The sequence below is a fragment of the Prenolepis imparis genome, unplaced genomic scaffold, assembly GCF_030444845.1.
Source record: "Prenolepis imparis isolate NDT839.2.m4 unplaced genomic scaffold, iyPreImpa1.0 SCAF_8, whole genome shotgun sequence".
Taxonomy (NCBI): domain Eukaryota; kingdom Metazoa; phylum Arthropoda; class Insecta; order Hymenoptera; family Formicidae; genus Prenolepis; species Prenolepis imparis.
The window spans coordinates 16,852,340-16,865,710 of NW_028141166.1; the positions used below are offsets into that span (position 1 = coordinate 16,852,340).

At 30.0% G+C, this 13,371-nt stretch overlaps 1 protein-coding gene across 2 annotated transcripts in view; it reads right to left on the reverse strand.

Moving 5' to 3' along the window:
• LOC145939511 (uncharacterized) overlaps window positions 1-13,371 on the reverse strand; it is a 138,109-nt gene that overhangs the window by 19,149 nt on the left and 105,589 nt on the right. For both annotated transcript variants that reach the window (XM_083043853.1, XM_083043852.1), the window contains exons 7-8: window positions 12,090-12,203; window positions 8,766-8,879 (exon numbers count right to left, since the gene is read on the reverse strand). In XM_083043853.1, coding sequence (XP_082899979.1) covers window positions 8,766-8,835 — 70 coding nt within the window. In that variant the 5' untranslated portion in view covers window positions 8,836-8,879; window positions 12,090-12,203. The remainder of the gene's footprint in view (window positions 1-8,765; window positions 8,880-12,089; window positions 12,204-13,371) is intronic.

Sequence of the window (13,371 nt, forward strand, 5' to 3'; positions counted from 1 at the left end):
AAAAAAAACTGTTATATATATTTGCAAAATAGTGTTATAGTGTATTATATATGTATAGATATATAATAATGTATTTTAATCTACAAAACTAATGATATTAAAAAATTGGGCCAATTAAAAATATAAATTTTTAAAAATATTAATTAAAAAATAATATTAAAATAAAAATTAATAGAAAAATTAAAAATTAGATATTACTAGAAATTTATATAAAAATTACAAATTAATAAAAATTAATAAAATTAATAAAAAAAATTTAGTAAATAAGTTTTTAGAGATATACATTACGAGAAAAAAGGGAAATATTTCATAATTTATAAAGGAAATTTTAATTTGTCGAAACATATTATTTTGTGAAAAAAACGAGAAGCTAATGCTCCATTTTATTAGCATATAGAGATAATAATCTATTGCTATAGAAATACATAATCCCTTGATATTGCATTTCGTCACGTAATCTTCATTACGTATTCATCATACACGTTCAAATGAATTATTAACTGAATATTCTCAAATGCAATACGACGAAATTTTTATAGGAAGTAAAAATTGAGGAATAATTCTGTGCATTAATAAAACATGTTTGCTTTCTCCGCTTTTGCAATGCAATTTATCTTCATATAAAAAATAAAAAATTGACATTATTCATATCAAAAATTTATTTTAATATTTTAATATTCTATTTTAATATTAATATGAGACAATTGGTAAGGGCCAAGAGTCATTGCTATAGTATATCACGAATGATAGAATAGACATTTGAGATTGATGTGTAGCAGATAGATAATAGTAAGTAATGTAGGAGGAGTTGCTAAAGTGCCGCAGGAGATGAGGTTTCCGGTTTCCGTATATATCTGTATATATATCCATACGATCTAGGTAGCTGCGGAATCTGGTCATCCATCTACGTTAGTCAGAGTACGAATCGCGTAACGTTATGAATTATGATATTGGATGTAACAATACGATAAGCTAAAGGTCAAATTAGACTGACAAGTCCCAATTGCATTAAACCGCAACCAAAAAGTATAATTTTAACGAAATGTTCTGGCTATTAACTCTATGTACTAACGTAGATATCCCTGCTAGATAGATCACCCTGCAAGATCGCAAGAATCGCAAGAAATAAATACTGCAAAAATCTCGCTACAACCCCGAGAGACATTGTTGAAATTAAAACATTAAAAAAGTGTGATATACACAGAAAAATCGTTGAATATGTCTGTACTTTTTATGAAAACATTTGGAAAACTAAATTTTCTTTCTTTACGATCTACATGATCTATGAGCTTCATACTATATATAATAGAATTTTTAGAAGAGATAAAATTTTAATCTTTTTATACACACGTGACATCCTTTAAATCCAGATTTAGAGAGATAGATAGCGGGGGAAAGGGGCAATTTAGCAGTGTTGCACAGGCGCTACAGTGAACGAATATTCGTGCGATGACGAACTTTATTGCGCCGAGATACATGCGGAGTTTTTGCCAGTCGATGCACTTTGCAGAGACGCGAGAGAGTTGATAAATAGTCATTGCTCGCGACCTGTTACAGGACCTTTTTTGCCTTCACTTAAGCCGTGCCGCGCACACAGCGATTCATAAAGCCGCTCGGAGTGTTTATTGGTAAGCACAGAGTGCAAGTAACTCTCGTTTTATTATCTTTATTTTTGTTACTTATTTTCTTCTTAAAAAAGTTTTAAAATTTTATTGTAAAAATTACGTAGATATATACAGCTTTTCGTTAAATAAATATATATATGTATATATATATATATATATATATACAATAATTATAGTACGAATAATTATTTTCTCCTTTATTAAGTCACTCTTATAAAAATTATTTTTTTTTAATGTATTAAATGTATTATTATACGTGTAATATCGAATATGATACGCACACAAGCATTAATAAAAAATTAGAAATAACACACATTATCTCATATACATATGTGTGCAAACAATCTTATTCGCGAATTTAAAAAAAAAATGCGTTTTTCTTGCGAGATCAATGGCGCGATAATAGAATCCAATTAGCCTTTTGTTCTCATATTCACTAACATCTCAGAAGACTCGCTATTAACAATCAGTAATGAGACATTTTCAAGCTTGTTTCGTCATATCGAAATTCTTCACAAGATTTCTCGTCGGAATAAATTTTACTTGCGGGAGATAAAATTACTTTGTCAAACATTTGCAAACAATTTCTAGTATCTTCAACATTATCTGTATATATATATATTTAACTTTTCATTTGTTTATCTTTATAATAATACATGCATCTCCTCTTTATGTACATACATTCTCTATTTAATTTAACAAGATTATATATAATACTGTGTATTCTTCTCCTCGCTATTTCTTTCTCTTCATTATACTCTATCAGGTTGTAACTCTATATAATCAATTTAAAATAATTAATAAAACAACGTTAATATTAAAAAATTTGTGTTTTAAATAAGACTTTTAAAACTTAATGCAATCTTTTTTACTAGACCAGCATAAGATAGAGCGAGTCTATACAAAAGATCGATCTAAGCAACGTGTTACATTTCGCTAAGTGTATTCGTCTCTGATGCGTGGATGACGGAAAGGCAGAGGGAGAGAACGGAAAGCGGCCACCCCAATCAATAGCCCGTGATGAACAGTTCAATAGCACTGACGGCATCGGTCGAACTTTATGAATTATTCAATGTTAGCCAAGTGGACTTGGATGTATTTGCTCTTAAACCGAGTTGGACCATATACCGGTTGGGACACTCACCTGATCTCGTCCCTTGACTCGAAGCGATATTAAATGTCACAATTCATGACGCGTCCTATTGACCCTGAGTAAGTCAACTCGCACGCATGACGTAACGTCGCCCTTGTATAGCTACTGTCTGATAGCATCACACGCGAGATAAGCAGGAACTGGCTCGATTTATTGGACGTATTGTGAAAGTTTACCTCAGAAAAGAATGCACATCGTAATAACGCGTGAAATAACTTTCCCATCTATTTTTTTGACAAATATTGCCGTCAGCATCATAAATTTCTCAAACGTTTGTTACTCTAGCAAGCTGATAAAAATATGAAATAAACATATAATCGATCTGTTAGATATTAAATTAATTTTATATCAAGAGTAAATAAAAAATTTTAGAAAGAGAATGATACAAACAATGATATCTGTTAATTTACTATTAATAGCTGATAAGCTTTCTTAATATTCCCATTGTCGAAATTATATTTTTATTACGTTATATTAACGTAATAAAAAGATGACATTATTTAATTATTTGTTACTTGTATTTACTAAATAATTTTTGTTTTAACGCGTTACAATTTTCAGAGTCTGATATAACTGTCTGTTACTACTTTTCGTAGTTTGTGACATAATTTTTCATAGTTTGTAATTTTACTTTACAATCAACTTTACTATCGAATAAGTGATATTTCAGCGTATTTATTAACATTCTTACTACTATTACTAAATTACTGAAAAAAATTCAAATATCTCTGCGGCCTATCTCTTGTCGGTGTTATTTAAGTTTATACTACTTAGTTTGAAATAACCGCATCATATGTTTGTATAATAATAATATATAGAATTTTATATAAATTATATCGTATATTAAAAACAAATTCAAGTATTTCCATATATTAAAAAAATTCAAATATCTCTGCGGCCTATCTCTCTTGTCGGTGTTATTTTAAGTTCGTATTACTTATAGCTTGAAATAACCGCATTATATATTTGTATAATAATAATATATAAAATTTTATATAAATTATATATATTGTATATTGAAAACAATTCAAATATATTTCGGTACATTGATAAAAATTCAAATACCTCTGCGGCCCATCTCTTGTCGGTGTTATTTAAGGTCATACTACTTAGTTTGAAATAATCGCATTATATGTTTATAGTTTATATAATAATGATATATAGAATTTTATATAAATTGTATTGTATATACGTTGAAAAACTTCCAAATAACTCTCTTGAGGATAATCGGAAATGTACAAAATATAATAAAAATGATTGCTTCTTTTAGTTATTTTTAGAATTTGACGAATCACAAATTTCTTTTATAATCATAATTTGATTTGTGTGTATACAATTTATAACTGTTTAAAATATAAACTGTCTATATATTTTTTAGTAATAAATCTTAAAAAAAAATATTTCAAAAATATATATCTATATATAATACATATACATTATTTTAAATGTAAAAAATAATAACATACGAAATTAGATATACTTTAAAGATTATTTTAAGAAAGCTAAGCAATTATTATACGATTGTACTTCATTTAGTGTTTAAATTTTAATTTGCAAATAATGTAATAACTTTTGTGAATACTTTTAAGTATACTTTTAAAGATCTAAAGACGAAGGATAAAATTCAAACAATTGTGATTGTGTCGCTGATATTGCATCTCGCAGAATGTGCACTTTCGCAGAGATTGAAGCAAGCTCGCGTCTTACGTTTGACGTTATTCTTACTACTATAAATAATTATATAAAATAATATAATAATAATTTTATTATAATGATCTTTGCATACAAAATTTATCATAGATAAATCGCGTTATTATCAAATAAAATGAAAGGAAGATGGCTATAATATACATATATATATATATATGTATTTCTTTATCAAACAAATTTTTCGATTTTTATTTACGACGTTATATGAAGTAAATGTAATTTGTGCTAATTATCGTGTTGCATACGAAGAATAAGCATACACACATGCAGATTATTATCGTCTATCATTAAATCACAAGTCAAAATTATCCCAGTTTTGATTACTAGTAATTATTGGACCATTGGTACGAATATAAAGGAAAGCAAGAGAAATAGACACGGTACTTATTGTTAGTGAGACTATTTTCGATTAGCTCTTGAATATCGAGTGAAGGCAGATTGCTTTTATTTGCAAACATTTGCACTACGAATCGCGTCTCTCTCGGCGAGCAAGTTTAATTAGATCGAGTCGTTCGTTGCGAGCCGATATCGAATTCTTGGTGATATTGAGAAAGGAAAAATGCCGATAATAATCGCAGCCGCGATGCCTGATATATAATCCGGTTTGTCAATTATCGTCAATAAATTGTGTTCGAAGCGCATTATCGGTACATGGTTGTCCGCGCGAATAAATATGAAAAGGAGTAATATGTACAGGATGAGTTAAAAAAACGTAATAATTTATTCGCTCAAAATCCGTATGCGTATTATGCATTTCGATCAGCGCAATTAATCACAATTTAAACTTTCATGTAACTTTTGTATATTAATTCGTTACCTTGACAATATCATAAGATTAGATTTTAAGATTAAAGTTTAAGATTAAATCTTAATTTTAATCTTAAGAATCTTGATTTTTGTTCAATTGTTTTACAATTTATAATTTCATAATTATTTTATAACTATAATTTAAACGATCTTTCAAAGTTTTTCAAATGTTAATCATTTCGTAGATATATTAAAAAAAGACGAGTCATAATCCAATGATATGGTATCTAAATAACGACCCTAAAATTTCGAAAAAATTACTTTATCGCCGTTAATATTAAAACTTATTAAAAAATTAAAGAGCGTTTAAAAATATGAGAAAACATTAACAAAATGGTCCTCCGAAAAATAATTAAAAAATATAGAAAAAACAGGTGAAATAACGTGTAAGGTATACATATACTCGACCCTAAGATTAGGAAAAAGTTAATTATCCCCGCTAGTGATTAAAACATAAAAAAATGAAAGAGCTTTTAAAAATATAGAAATACATTAATAAAATTCTTTGTTCGGTAATAAATAATATAATCTATTAGCAAAGTTAATTTATAAGTTAATTAAATTTTTATAAATTTCGACAGATGCTGTTCTCTTCGCAATATAAAATTTAAATATCGTTATTAATTCAATCATAACTGATTTAATATTTCCCAAATTTGAATCTCTTTTAAATATGCAGAAGAAGAAAGTAGCATTAATTCACGCAAAGTAATTAATGTATTCGGCATTATGCCAGATGTTCTTTTCATATTTTAATTATTTTTTTCCTGCCTAAACTTTTCCTACCTTTTAATTTTGTTAGCGACATTTTACATTCTACGCGTATATATTCAAGTTCGCAATGAAGCATTTACGGTAGCTTCGTGGATTATTATTAATTATACAAGAAAGCGGTTCCGCTCTCAACGTGACAGTTGCCAATCTAGAATTTCATATTAATTAATACAACAGACGCGCGTGTGGGATGCCCTCGTGCGCGTTATTATTAATTTCAGTGCGCACCGACTCGCTCGTCGCAAACTGTTTCCGCATTATAACTTTATCCGATATGAAATTCACGGCAGAAACGCGCATTATTTTGCAACATATTATTATATAAATTATTATAAACTGCGTCAAAAAAAAAACCATCAGAAACAATAAACGACATTACACATTAAAAATAAATATTTAATCTATATTATATTTTCTTTTACCGATAATATAGCGTAGAGAATCGATAAGGATCAGAATAAAAATAACCGTATCTCAGATTTTCAGACGAGCTATTATTGGAAGCATAATGAATTAATTACTGGCGAAAACATAATACCTACGTTTCAATCGTATTTATACTGTTTGATCGTATGTATGATTTATATATACACGCACAACTTGTGCAAAAATAATAATTTTTCTAAAATTCTTATTTTCAATGAATCATATTTTACGAATTTTTCGTACTCAAAATAAAGAGTAACAATTCATTTCTCCCTTACATCTCTCACTTGATCGTCTGTTTGCCTCCTATATTGCCAATGTGTCAAGCCGGTCGTGTTATAAATTTTAAGAAGCTTAATTCCGCGTAATTACCAAAGTTTCTAGGTTGCCATGAGCAAGGGAACAGTTACGGACCAAAAGGAGGCAGGGTATATGGAAAGAAGAAAAGAAGAGAGAACGAAGACGAAGAGAACCGAGAGTCGAAAGTTTTTAAGACCCAACTCTTTAAAACATGCCGACATTTTTCGGCTATTATTTACTTTTCCACAAACTCGGCAGATGGTGACCTGCAACAGAGATTAGAGGAGAGCAGACGACCGTCGCGAAATCGACGACACTTTGATTTATGAGGCAAAGATGGAAATTCTGTGTCAGGAACACGCGACACACACACAGAGAGACCGAGGGTCGCGTCTCACGAGACTCCCAGACGCCTTTATTCCAATTTTTTCGATCTGCATCTCGATCATCATCGCACGTCGTTCGTTCGTAAGAGAGCACTCGCGAGAGTACTTTCTCATGAGATTTATGACGTCCCGATGCTGCGGAAAAATGGAAACTGAAAATGCGACGAGAAGGAAAGCGATCTCGTTTTGAACGGCACGAAATATATCATTTTTACAAAAACTGAATCCAATTTTTGAGTCTAACTTTTTAATTACATTAATATAAATTATTAATTTTAAAAAATAACATTGGATTTATTAATCCAATTAATTAATCCAAAAGTCCTACAATTTTTGCAACTTTTTTTTTAATCATAATCTTTTGTAGAGTCTAGTTCACCGCAACACACCGATCGTAATTCTTGCAAAAGCTATTCTGCTACTGACAAGTGATCGAAGCTCCTCCGGCAAGGACTCTAGGAGTTGACGCGCTATTTCAGGAAGCCATAGTGATTACGCTTCGGTCGCCAATGAGAGCTTATCTTGGCGACGGCTTCTAAAGAAGATGCCTCTATATATACGTTTAAACGCCGTTAGTAGCCGCTGCCAACAGCACTTTCACCCTCTTGTCCCACCCCGTGGCTAAACTTACACCAGGCTCGGTAAGTTATTACATCGTGAAAATAAGAGGAAAATTGGAAAGCGGTTTAACCGTGAAAACGGTGTCAATTACCGCCAGAGTGTCGACGATACCGGTTCGAGGGAGACAAGAGAGACGGTATCTGGCGATACCTGCATCCCTTATGCGAAGGGGATGCTTTTACGACGCCGGCACAAAGGACGATACGTCAAGGAGCGACCCTAACAAAATATTTCTCGGTGGTAATTTTCTAATGATGTTATCAGGCAAGATTGTAATTACCAAGTGGAGGTAAGAGAAGAAACTAATTTATTGCGATCTCGTCGAGAGCGGAAGCAGCGGAGTGCAATCTGATAAAATGAGAAGGTAATTCGTTATACGCTGATCAATTTGCAACGTCGCCTTCCAGAGATGAGTGATAGCCGTCGCGGTGCAGTGATAAAATTTGAGGAATGGATGTGAATAAAGAGTGAGCGTGATAAGGAGTTTGTGTTTTGAGATTACTGGAAAATTTCTGACATCTTTCTCAGCATCTCGTTTGAAATGATTTCTGCTATTCGAGTGTATATATGTCCGAATGTATATAAAACTATTATAATAGTTCTCCTAATGCGACATAAATTTTAAATTTAATTAAGCTAATAAAAAAAGTAGTTCAAGCTTTTATCATAATTTTGTTCATTATTATTTACGTTTATAATAGATCTGCATTTTATTAATTCAACTTGATAATATAGTTTCTCTTTTACAGATATATTCTAGGTATAGTTATTAATTTAGATTTCATTCACTTTCGAATTATAGTCTATGTAATCAACTATCAAGAACGTACAATGGCATCAAACCGTGGCCATTTATTTCGGTACTCGTAGAACCATATCCAAGCGTGTTTAAGCAAACTAATAAATTTCGCCAGCTCCTGAAACTCCCTTCGAACTTTATGATAAAGCGTCGGTGTCACTTACCAGTAGGTGTACATGGAGTTCTTGCCGCCTCTACGAGATCCTCGCGACTTCCAGGCGGCGCCTCCAGCATTGTCGAGCTGCCGGAAAATTTCTTTACGCACAGCAGGCTGAACGCTAAAAAAACAAGTATAACATACTGTATATCACACAATATTTGATGCTTCACATCGACTTGACGTTTCACTTATATTTTTAAAAAATATATATATATTCTTTTTTTATCAAAAAATAATGTATTATAATTTTCAATCTTAATTCATGTGAATATACATGTATGTATAATACTTTCTAAAGAATATATGTATAATACTTTCTAAAAAAAGATCCGACGATTTGGGTGGTGTATAAATTAATGAGCGATAGTGTATATTATTTCAATTTTTTATGGCGGAGGTGCTTACTTACTTAACAGAAGTAAGTTTTAAAGCTTCAAAAATATTCATGAGCCGATTATTGAGTTACAGTATTTATTTAGTAATCGCATTTAAAATTCGCACTGTTTGTTAATTAAATTTTACATTCTCAAATCTCTGTTAGCACACAGATATATGTTTTCTTTCTAATTGATATGAATGAATTTTAATTTTTTGTATATTACGTCTGCCTAACAAGTATTCAAAAAATTTTGAACTACTGATCGTAATTAAGAACAAATATGTAAGAAAGCTTCCCGTTAGCGCTTTAAAATCATTCTTCAATACAAATACTATACGATTTGTCACGTGTACGATAAAAATAGCTTACGATATTTAAAGAATTTATTTTTTCTAAATCGTAAGCTATTTTTATCGTACACGTGACACATCGTATAGTAATCAGATTGAATGACAATGATTAAACACTTCAATGGGTATAGAAGAGTGATTTTAAATTTTAAAGTGCTAATGAGAAACTTTCGTGCAATTCTATACAAGCGTGGATACACACATAAATATAAACCCGTGCGATGCGATCTTAGAAATTACTCTACTGATAGAGTTATTTGTTTCTCAATAACGATCAGTAGTTCGAAATTTTTTGAATATTTGTTATGCAGACAATATACATAAAATTAAAATTCATTCAATTCAATTATAAAGGAAACATATATCTGTGTGCTAGCAGATTTAAGAATGTAAAAATTAATTAACAAATAGTGTAAGAATTCATTAACAAACGTTTTCACAAGTTTTCATAGTATCAATATAAGACTAACATCGGAATTCTTTCATTGTTATAATACAAAATAAAGAATTTTAAATTCTAAGAATTAAATAAAAACACATACAACGTTCAAAGTTGTAAACAATATGTATGTAAATACAAAACATGTTTATTTACCTAAATAAATCCACATTCATCACAAAATAGATTCTTTTGTTCGTTATTTTCCGAAAAATCGACGATAGATGTATTGAAATTAATGAATGGTAGTGTATGTGTGTGTGTATATATATATATATATATATATCGGGTGTTAAAAAAGTGGCGGATACGCTGTATAGGGGTGAATTCCTGAGGTTATTTGGAGACGATTTTTCCTCAACGAAAATGTCGAGAGAAGTCATCATTTTTTGCAAGCTCTCAATTTTTGCCATCATATATCTTGGTAACTAAGCCTTAAATTAAAATTCTATTAAATTAAAGTCGATTTGAAATTAAATGAAGAATGTAGTTTTGTTAATGTTTTAATTCCACAATACTTAGTTTACGAAAAGCCCTTTATTTTCAATTACTTATAACTCGAAAATTATTGGTGCCTCGACATTTTCACTGAGGAAAAATCATCTCCAAATAACCTCAGGAATTCACCCCTATACAGCATATCCGCCACTTTTTTAACACCCTGTATATATATATATATAATATATGTATATATATCTCGTGAGTAACATACTAAATTTAGATATTTATCTCTTTTATTGTAACTCGATATAATATGATTAAATTATAAACACTAAAAATTGCTTTGATTTATACTGACAATTTATGCATTTTTTCTTATATAGAATGATTTTATATAAAATGTGGTATAGCACAATATATCATATATTGTGTGTGTGATATTTTATATAATTCTGGTATAATTAGAATACACGCGCACATTGTAGAGCTTAGCATTTTTAAGCGATCTTTTTAATCCTCTTGGCATTTTATAGTTCTTTCTCAGAAAATTGGACACGCCATCATATATATTTATAGACGTAGTCCTTTTGGAAGCTGGCAAGAGCATTGTTATAATCGCCTCATGTCAGGAACATAAAAAGGATCAGTAATGCCTGTCATCTAACTTTATACTGTTTCTTTTAATTAATTTCTTAGTCTTCTTTCAGATATTTTTCTTTCAATATCGCTATTAAAACGAATAAATATTTTATAACTTTTTACGAGAAACATATGATTAACATATATCAAATGAAAAATTTTTCTAAAGACAAATTTATCTTTAAAATGTACAGTATAGTTTCAAAGATTAATCAACGATTGGAATTTGTCCAAGCTTTTAGCGAGAAATATTCATCGAAATGTTTTTATTCGTTGAAACAAAATGCTCTCTCTCTTTCTCTTTTTCTCATAAAAAGCGAAATTTATCAAAACTTGGAAATTGAAGTTTCGGTGAACGGAACGATCGCCGCTCTTTCCGTTCCTCATTCGTCATCCGGCTTACACCATGTGATACGTACGTGAGGTGAAATTCGAACGCTTATACAGCATAGCGTCTCAAGGAGAGATCTAGGCTACACAGAATTTTATTTATTAAAACTCATTTATCTTCGTTGTTTTTTCGCGTATAATAGCTTCCGATCAAAAATGTGATTTTTCCATTAAAACAAAAATGCAGCATTGTTTCAAACTGATGCGACAATGAGTTAAAATCAAAATTGAGAGCCTATGCAGTAATTTAACAGCGTGATTTATAAATTAATACAATAGCATTGTGTTAAAATAATTTTGCATATACATATCCAAAATAAATAATTTCTGTCAAAAATTAAAAATTGTTATTTTATGTTCAATTTATTATGTTATTATGTTTAACCCATATTTATGACTTTATCGTTATCTAAAATCTGTTAAATAACAAAACGAAATAATTTTTTTAATTTGCAAAATAAATGTTTGTAATTATATAATTTAGAAAAAGAGTCATCGAAGCGGGAAAGAAAAAGAAAAAGAGAGAGAAAGATGTAATCGCGACAATATAAAGTTATTGATTCGCATATCTTACAATTATATCACGCAAATTCTAATTAACGTGTAACTCTATAACTTAAGATATAATTTTCTAAATAAACTTATAACCACACATATCATGTAGACACAGAGTGTAATTTACTAACTTACCCCGCTTCACGTCTCGCCACGTGTTCGTAATTTCGCCGGATCTGCCCAGTCTGTTTGGTGTCTGTCCTCCATATATTCCTCTCACATTGTTCAAATGTTTGGTTTCTCTCAATTCTATAACAAAATAACATTTAAAAATAAATTTCAATAGCCAATATTAATTTTCGTTTAATACTTAATATGGGTATATAATATTTTATTCTCGTATAATATTTGAAGTAAAAATTTTTATAAGATGATTACTATAAATATAATATATGTATATATATTTTTCAAATATAAAAAAATATAGTGAAACATTGAGAAAGAAAAAATGCAAAAATAATTTTTATAAACAAACTTATTGGAATTTACAAAACTTAAAATTTATTTTTACGTATGCTGATAATTAGCTGGTAATTAAACAAATAATTACTGACAAAAGAAATTGTTCTTATAAGAAAAATAGACACGATCGATAATAATAATATATATATGAAGTCGAACGAATCGCTATTATCAAAATTGTTCTAGCAAGAACGCCTTCTCTCAAACTCGAGGTACTCTCCTTTATGGCGCACTCCGTCAAATTGCTCGTCGCATGAAGTAAATCGAGAGATCCGCGTCAACTACTGCTTTAGACTCATCTCCCTACCGTTTACCATTCAACGAGGCTTGCATTCGCGTTCCATTTGCAGATCAGTGCATTTCAGTGTGAATATAGACGCGTCTCTCATTCGGCTATTTCTTATGCAAACAAATATATATACGAATTTACTTTTAACACAGCTTGCTAATGGCTTCATTAATGTTCCAAAGCTTTATAACTTGCACGCGCATTGTAATATACGAGCCTTTACAGCCTATAATAGAGATTTCAAAGAAAGAAAGTAACAATAAATACATTGCCAAAGTTTGGAGTGTTCTTGGAGCGAAAATTAAAAACTTCAGAATTCTATAGGAGTTTGCAAAAGAATAGCTACTTACATTGTAATATAAAACACAATAAACTTATTAGAAAAACTTGAAATAAATAAATAACAAAGAAGAGCTAAAAAATAACAAAATTTTTGTTAAAAGCTAGCGTTATATTGTACACGCAAGTGTAAATTAATACGTACATTTATACATACAATTGCTACTGCTACGTTTTATGTAGTCAATTTGTATTAGTTTAATTTTTTCAACTAATCCATATATATGTATATATATCAAATGTGTGACGCGATCGAACGCCATTGACAGGGTAGGAGACCAATTGCATAATTTGCTTACGGGAAAGGATAATGTGCGTTTTGCATTG